This window comes from Branchiostoma floridae, chromosome 9 (genome assembly GCF_000003815.2).
Source record: "Branchiostoma floridae strain S238N-H82 chromosome 9, Bfl_VNyyK, whole genome shotgun sequence".
NCBI lineage: Eukaryota > Metazoa > Chordata > Leptocardii > Amphioxiformes > Branchiostomatidae > Branchiostoma > Branchiostoma floridae.
This window is the reverse complement of record NC_049987.1, coordinates 19,778,880-19,787,589: the sequence shown is the minus strand read 5'-3', so window position 1 is coordinate 19,787,589 and position 8,710 is coordinate 19,778,880. Positions and strand designations below refer to the sequence as shown.

General features: G+C 42.3%; 1 protein-coding gene across 9 annotated transcripts in view; it reads left to right on the top strand.

Moving 5' to 3' along the window:
- The first annotated feature begins 280 nt into the window (after positions 1-280).
- LOC118423450 (snake venom 5'-nucleotidase-like) overlaps positions 281-8,710 on the top strand; it is a 13,769-nt gene continuing 5,339 nt past the window's right edge. Inside the window, exons 1-5 of one of the 9 annotated variants that reach the window (XM_035831612.1) lie at positions 281-415; positions 5,986-6,209; positions 6,397-6,534; positions 7,394-7,610; positions 8,198-8,383. In XM_035831612.1, the coding sequence (XP_035687505.1) occupies positions 6,006-6,209; positions 6,397-6,534; positions 7,394-7,610; positions 8,198-8,383 (745 nt within the window). In that variant the 5' untranslated portion in view covers positions 281-415; positions 5,986-6,005. Of the gene's footprint in view, positions 416-2,518; positions 2,538-3,435; positions 3,682-3,733; positions 3,858-4,800; positions 4,898-5,466; positions 5,561-5,985; positions 6,210-6,396; positions 6,535-7,393; positions 7,611-8,197; positions 8,384-8,710 lie in introns of those variants that run through there. The other 8 variants (XM_035831614.1, XM_035831610.1, XM_035831611.1 and 5 more) reach the window with 8 other exon arrangements.

The following is an 8,710-nucleotide window of genomic DNA, read 5'->3' as shown; positions in this document are numbered from 1 at the left end:
AGAGGAACGGGCAGACAAATATTAACTTCATTTCCACACATTTGGTAGATTGTACTTTGAACATTAACATGTTCAATTCTTGAAAGTTAATTTTGCACCCTGTGACTTTTTTTTGGAGACTTAATTCAAACCTCCTGAGTCCTGACTTAGGGGTCTTTGATCATGTAAATCCCCATTAGGCAAAAAAAAAAAAAATTGTTCTGCTACCTCAACTTAAGAGTCGAGGAAACATTTATTCGTGATGACCTAATCCGCTTTACCTTTGACCTTTAACCCCAAACAAGGCCAGTTAGACACTATGATGTTCAGTCAGTTGTCTTGTCTACGCTAATGGTAGCTTGGAAGTTACTGACTCCAATGACCTCACGAGAGGAGATGACCCTATGCTATTTTTAGTCAGCAGCGTCCATAAAAGGTAAGTTTACACGCCGTCCAGGATGGCTGCAGTATAGTGTCCTTGAAATGGGGGTGTGGGGTGGGGGTCTGAGTGGTGATGGTGCAAACAGGACAGTGTATGATGAATTGAAGTACAAATTGTAAAAAAAGAAGCTTAAGCACAGAGGCATATAATTGTTCATCGAAACTTGATAGTCCATAAAAAGTATGTTTACACGCAGTCCAGGATGGCTGCGAGTGACTTGAAATTCCTTTTTTGCAACCTCCTTGAAATGAGGGTGTGGGGTGTGGGGTGTGGGTCGGGGTGGCAATGGTACAAACCAGACAGGGTATGATGAATGTGCATCTAACAAGGACGGAGGGATAGCTGAATGGGGTTCAAGTGTGTTCATTAAGGCTTGGGCCCTTCATGGGAGAAACTAAAGAAGCGTCCGGTTGTTTCAGTGTCACACTTGTACATGTATCTCCATCATGATCAAAGCATTGTTTCGGCTATTCCGGGACCATCGATAGCACAGCTAAATGTGGTTGGGGGCCGATCGTATAAAGATGGTAGAGGGATGGTAGAAACTGGGATTTTGATATCCCCTGAGTGTATGGAAAATTCCCACCTTAAAAGTGAACCACCCGGTCCCCTCAGTTAGTCCAACACATGCTCAAGAGAACTGTACCCAACTTCACATAATATTTCGGTGGTTGCAGTGACTGGCTCTACCAACCTATGAATTTTAAAGAAGAAACGGCGATGTTTAGTTTTTTGCCCCTCCCCTTAAGAAAATCACCAAAATGGGTATTCCATTTCCGGGGGCTCTAAATTCAAAGTGCTGCTAAAGGGCTCCTGGGCTGAAATTCAGATGCCTCCATATCTAAATTTGCTCAGAACATGTTTGACTATGTGTGTGCCAAATTTGGTGCTTTTAGACAAATCTGCACAATTAGCCTGATTTTTTCAGCTATGCCGCTGGACTATCAAAGATTCTTCGTGGAATAAGATAGTAATGCTGGTCAAGGAGTAAAGCCGGTCGGCCAAAGTGCATCCATTAGCCTTCGGTGGCCAATGAACATGCCTAGTAGGCTACAGTCCTTTTCCAGCTTATAACGCTTTTTTTTATAATGCCACCATAGAATCTGCTTAGATATTACTGTAAGTGCGTGTTCTTCTCCGTTGGGTGTTCTGCCACCTAGCGACATCCCTTGTCAACTAAACCCTCAACAGAAAAAAATCTCGAGTCAGGAATTGTTTTTGTGTGTGTGTTAATGAACCTTATTACGGTAGGATACGTGATGCAAGATTTGTAAAACCATTATTTACTTATGCATGATCAATGACACACTATACGCCCAGACGGCCTCATAGCATGTGTAATTAAGCTTATATATACTTAGTAGCAGGCACTTACAGGCAAAATAATTTTGTTGAAAGTTTATTTATTCATGACCTACATTTTTAAAGCCAGGGTCACCCATCTTAGATTTTTATTGTACAGTTTTACTGTGGGCCCCGGGCGGTCAACTCTGAGATTCTTAAATTGCAAAATTGATAAAAGATTATACTTAGCCGCGTCAGACACGTTCTGGTGGTCCAAATGGTATGAGAACTTAGCTGTGCCATTCAGTCCCTAGCACAGAGAAAACAAGGCACACAACTTGGCAGGGTCTATAGAAAGGGTCCCCGGTGTTGAACAGTAGCGGATGCAATACGTTATCCATTAAATAAAAGTTTTGTTTTCCTACCTGGTACGTGTACATTTTTTATTTGCTTTGGGCGTTGTTAAGTGTACAAGATGGACGGTGTTAGCACTTTGGACGGGGACATTTTTTACCAGGGGCACGTTCTTAACGTTAGGTCAATTTGTTTGTCTGTGCTCCGTGTGGCCTGGGTCGCAAGAGGTGACAAAATTCTTAACCGAACGCAGCCGCTGATAAAATATAATTGCGAAATATCATTATCTTCTCCATTACAATGAGCTCATGAAACTTTAAAATTGTACTTCATTCTTTACATTTGTCTGTCACTTTTACTAAAGAAAAATGATGTGAAGGCAATACACCATTTCTTTTTGTTGGTGACTCGCTATTCATTGCCCGTGTTCGTGATCGACTAAGGCGGCCCGAAGATCGTTCTTTCCGGCGATTTCCGGGTACGATATTGGCATTGTGATAGTTCTATTGGGTGACCAGATTGTCTTTAGGTAACTTAGGTTACCATGTAATCATGGCAATTCTGGCATTTAGTGAAAAGCTGTCAATACTTGGTAGCGTTTGAGTTTTCTCAAGTTTGATTAGTTTTTGAGTTGGTGATGGCTGGCATGAATAGGTCGCTATGGTATTTGGTATGTTGTTTGGTCTTTGTCATCGTTGTAGCGGTGTGCTGGAATTAAAAGCACGATTTGGGTATTAATGATATCTACATGAAACGTCTTGCCCCCCTCCGCACTAACAAATATGAAGAGCGGTCAAACTGGAATTGTACAGTTCCTGCATTGGGAAAATTTACTCTGCTTCTCTCACGCTCTGCCGGCTAATCGTTTGTTGTTTGCATTTTGGTGCAGCACACTTGAGATTTGTACTGCACAATATAAGCTGCATTTCCGGATAAAGTTATTTGATCCACTCACACCGGGAAGGACTCCCACTCTTGCTCCCTGTGTCACGAGGGTTAGACGTGCTTGCAAGTACACTTTTGAATGTCATCGCTTCTGTGACGTCATTTTGGCTTGTTGAATATCTTGACGACGGTCTGGTGCTGTACAGGTGCGGAAATTGGACACACCCACACGAACGCAAGCACATTCACACGCACGCACAGACGCACGCACGCACGCACACACACACACACACACACGCACACTCACACACACTCACATAACACTCTCTTACACACACTCTCTCTCTCTCTCTCTCTCACACACACACAAACACATGCACACACACACACTCACACAAACAAACACACACACACACACTCTCTCTCTCTCGAGCTCTCTCTCTCTCTCTCTCTTTCCTAGTACCCCGGATGGTATTGTTACCAGGCTATCAGTAACACTACAGGTGTGACGTATCCCCAGCTGCAGCTGTTCCATGTCAGGGAGGCTTGATTAAACAGAACGCATGCCTCAAGGTGTCTACCTATAGAGGTCAAAGTTCATATTCTTCTCGCGGAGACGCCCAGATCTTCATTGACTTAACAGGTATCTATACAGGTTTAAAGATTATTTCGTACAATATGCTTGTGCCATTATGTGACGTTTTGAGAAGATAGTCAGGTTGAAAGGCATTTGAGTGGTACGTAAACTGCTGACTTGACTAACATTGCAGGGTTGCTGTGTTTTCAGCAGCACGTGTGTTTTCTCAACTTTGTAATGTTTTTGTGTTGGCGATGGCTGATATGAACACTCTGACCGCTATGGTTTCTCATGTGTTATTGGGGCGTCTTCATTATTTTGCCGGTGACTGTAAAGGTATTGCATTCTTTGAGTCCAAATGATAATTCTACATAAACTTCTAGCCCCCCTCCCCCGTTTGCGTTACCATTGTTTCAACGTGCATTTGGAACTGAATTATGGTACTTGCAACATAAAAACTGCATTTGGGAGGCCTAGGGTGGTGACGGAAAAGTTATTTTCTTGCCAGGTAGCTGCGAGAAACGGGTACTCAGCTGTCTATTTTATTTTTTATTTATCCACTAATCTTCGCATGCAAATCACAGTCGGACGGAAATGACTAAGTAAAATATCCCTCTTTCAACTATGGGTTTCCAGAAAAGGCCGAGCTGTATACAAAATGTTCTGTAAGGGTCTTGAGACAGCATCCCCCTATTTCCCTCTAACGGCCGCCCGCAATACATCGTACAATCCCCCAATTAAATCATTGGTCGTTTGACAAGCCCCTCATATTGAATAAGTGGCTTAGCCCATAGTTCACGTAAACACGCATCTTAATAATGTACATAAACACGCGACGCGCAACCGATAGAAAAACGTGCGGAGGTCGCCATCATTTCTGACCTCGTCTTCAGTCCTCTTCAGGGCTCTTGAGTCTGACAATACTAGTTTTATACATTCTATTTTACCATAAGTAGGCCGCAGGCCCTTTCTCGCGCAGTACCGACTTATTAAAATGTTGGTCTCTAAACTAGCCAAATAAACTGACCAAAACTTGCTAATATCGTTGTGTAATGCACGGAATATCCACACAGTTGTATTTGGCAAACCCTGTAGATACGAACAACGTACGGATACTCTGTAGATCAGAAGTATTTTTGTGGCACAATAGGCAGTTGTTTCCACCATACAACGCCCGGGTCAAACCGTGACCCGATACGTCGTATCCCGTTCTACGGTACGGTGCCCGGCGGTTCACGTGAACGTATATGAATCATGCTGTTTACTTAAAATGGTCAAAGGTCATAATTCGTCCAGAACGTACAGCGTTGTACAAGGATCTTCAAGTTGAGACACCCAGATCTCCATAGGACCCCGAATTTTCGGTGACTTTAGAGGTATATACAGGTTTAAAGATAATTTTGTTCAAGATGCTTTGTACTGTTCTCTGAAGTTTTAAGAATTTATTGTCGTAGAAAGGCATACTACCTACTTAACCCACCCTTGATACCGGATTTGTTGATTTGCCAAGAAGGTTAATATGTTCTAGGCTGCAGGTGTGTTTTCACAAGTTTGTTTTGTTTTTGTCTTGCTGATGCCTTGTATGAATATATTGTCCATGTTATATTGTTATTCGTCTTCATGATTGTGGTTGTACTGGGACTTGAAATGAGCATCCTTTGAGTCCTAATAGTATCTACACTTAAAGTCCACTTTATCTCCCATACCATAAATTGAACGCCGATTTGGGGCTGAATCATGGTACATTGTACCTTGAAGAACAAACCCAGCAAGTGGGAGGTGACATTTGCGTTATCTATTAACCCTGCTTTCTATTTATTTGGATTTATTTACAAACCTTGCACACAAATCCTCTTATCTTGAATCAAAATCGACCGGAAATGAATTCCCCAGCTTTCACATTTGACCTACTGCCCTCCCCTTTCAGTATCTAAACGTTTAATCTTCAAGCAGATGTTGGGAGCCAGAATCGTGTAGAGTATGTCATGCTGTGAGGAACCCGTCTGCCAGCCGACCATATCCCACACTCCAAGCACACAGTGTGAACAGTTTTTTTTTCCGTTAACAATTACAAAGCAGGTCTAAAGTCGTTTAATATGTGTCTATTTCTTAAAGCGCTGGCGAGGTAATAAAAAAAACCTGCGAGGTAAAATGTCAATGTTCATATGACAGGCAAAGCACTGTGGGGTGGGTGTGTGCATGTACACTTGAGAATCAATTGTTTTTGAACTTGGTTAACCCAGATCTCAAAGAAGATCCTACGGTGGCATTAGAAAAGTACCAAATCAGGCCAAGGAGTGTGTATTTTTCACCGAGGAAATGCACACACCCATTTAGCCGGCTATGAGCCAGCTTTGATACTATCGTATATCACTGTAAGATCTGCTTACTTTGAGCTTAGGTTAACCCCTTTTATCGCCGATCTTTATTAAAAACAGCTTCGTCCCTGGCATTTTTCTTTCAGATCTGTCCAAATCCGGGCGCATGTCCAACATGAACTTGAACGCAGTTACAGCCTCGATTCTGTGCATGTGGGTGACGTCATGCCTGACCTTTGACCTGACCATCCTGCACACCAATGACTGTCACGCTCGCATCGAGCAAGCGGACGGAAACGGCGGGTCGTGCGGAGACAGTGATGCTCTGGCCGGGAAGTGCTTCGGTGGAGTGGCGAGGAGACTCACTAAGGTAGGGACAGTCTCGTAACTATGACGTAATCTATACACACATTCCTGGCTCCGAGTACGCATGTGCACAGGAATTGTGGGTAATATGTCAAAGGCAAATGTCGTACCCAAGACCCAGTGGTAATACCCCTTAAGGAGGCTATGAGAAACCTTTAACCTTATCTAAGTTATTTGTAATACTTTTCCAGATAAGAGAGATACGGGAATCTGAGAGCAACGTGCTGCTGTTGGATGCAGGTGATCAGTTCCAGGGCACGCTGTGGTTCTACTTCTACTCAGGACTCGTCACCGCAAGGTTCATGAACGAAATGCAGTATGATGTCATGGTAGGTTTCTATTCGTCCCGAGTTTTATTCTATGGCTTCAGAAAGCATCATTTGCCCTTTTAGAGGTTGATTATACTAAGTGCACTATTCTGTACATTTTGCGAACTATTTTTTCATCAGGATTGATGGGATTAGAAATTTGGAGTTTTACAAGCTTTGATTACTTTCTATTTTGATATTTAGTCTTATCTAGTCATTTGTTTCTTCAATAATGGCAACTAACATTTCCTACGAAGTGTACAATTATGTTACTGGATTATCATTTATTACTGCTTCGAGCAGCGAATAAAAAAAAGTTTGGCCAAAAAAAAAGTTGCCTTCAGTATGAAATCAAAGTGGCCAGGAAGGTTGAACATAGGACTAAACACACATAGTATGGTATACCATGACCCATGACCATGATTTTTTTTTCTGTCCGTCCTTTCACATCTTCTTCTTTGACTTTAGATTCATTTTGGCATTCTATACATGGCATTAGTTATCTGTTTTCTGATACTTTTTTTTCAATCTACGGAATATTTGTGCTCATTTTTTCAGCTGCTTTGCACAATTTATTGTGTGGTCCGAAACTTTTTTTTGTGGAAATGGCCGAAAATTGGTGCGAGCGCGGAAGTCATCCATATAATCAAATCAACGTGGCCTTATATAAGTCTCTGGAAGTTCTGTGCACACGTCATTAATTGTATGAAACTGTTTCTGATTCTTTTGTTTCTCATTGTGGTTTTTGGCGGCATGTCTATCATATCAATTTCGTATTACATAACTATTTTGGTAATTGCACCTGTACCATACGTATCTGTATATGTTATATTTAAAACGTGCTATTCGAATAGTAACAAATTGTATTTTCTTGTTGCAGGCGTTTGGAAACCACGAATTCGACAAAAAAGTGGAAGGTGTCATTCCCTTCCTCAGAGCGATAAACTTCACCATGGTGAGCTGTAACATCGACGCCTCCAGGCAGTCGGAACTGCAGTCCCTGTTCCAGCCGTCGGTTGTGCTGGAGGTGGGAGGGGAGAGGGTGGGCGTGATCGGGTACACCACCCCCAACACAACTTTCCTGGTCAGCGCCGGCCGTGAGTAACAAATAACTCTCAGTGGATTTTTTTTATCAAGCCCTAGTGCAGCGTTCGTAAGGTCCGAATGACCAACCTAGAACACGTGATCGGGTATACCACCCCCAACACAACTTTCCAGGTCAGCGCCGGCCGTGAGTACCAAATGACTCTCAGTGGATTTTTCATAAACCCATAGTACAGCCTCCATAAGGCTCGAATGACCAACTTAGTACACGTGATGCAGATGGGTCAAAAATACACAAAAAATACACATAAATCTCTGCAGTACATAAATTAGATGTCATCTAATTTATGTACTGCAGAGACTTATGCACTATTTTCTATAGAGATATATAAGATTTATTTTCTATAGAGATATATAACGATCTTACGAACAAGCTATAGATAAGTTCTCTGACCCTATGAAATATATCAATAATAAGGATGTATCGATTATTCTCACATCAATTTTACATGTTATTACAACTATAGCCCTGGGGCATGTATTTGCATGTAGACTTGATATAACCTTATTACTATCATGACTAATTACTGTCATGGATGAACCTTATTAATTATACATATTTGTGCTTAATCTGTTCCAGTTAATCTCGACTTCCGTGACGAAGTTGCGGCCATCACTGCGGAGGTTCAGCGTCTCCAGGGGCAGGGAGTGAACAAGCTCATCGCGCTGGGCCACTCAGGGATCGACGCCGACATCACCATCGCCAGGCAGGTCCCCGGGCTCGACCTGGTTGTTGGAGGACACTCCAACACGTTTCTTTATAATGGTGAGTGTTAGCTTTTGCGTTTGTTTGTTTCGTTAGCAATTACGTTCTCAGAGCAATTACGTGATTATTTTTAACTTCCTCAGTGAATGGAAACGTGTACAAACAATGGCAGATGACTAGCGCAAACGAATGCACTCCATCTGTCATAGGTGACAGGGAAAAATCATGCGGTCCAATCTGGGTTACCAAATTTCATTTCCAGTGAAAGGATCCTCTATAACGTAAGATTTGATCGTTTTGTAAAAGCTTCTATTTAGTTTAAAATCAATTGTTTACAGCGGGCCTTTTGGTGGGACAAATTAGAAGCGTGGACCGCGACTTATCTCC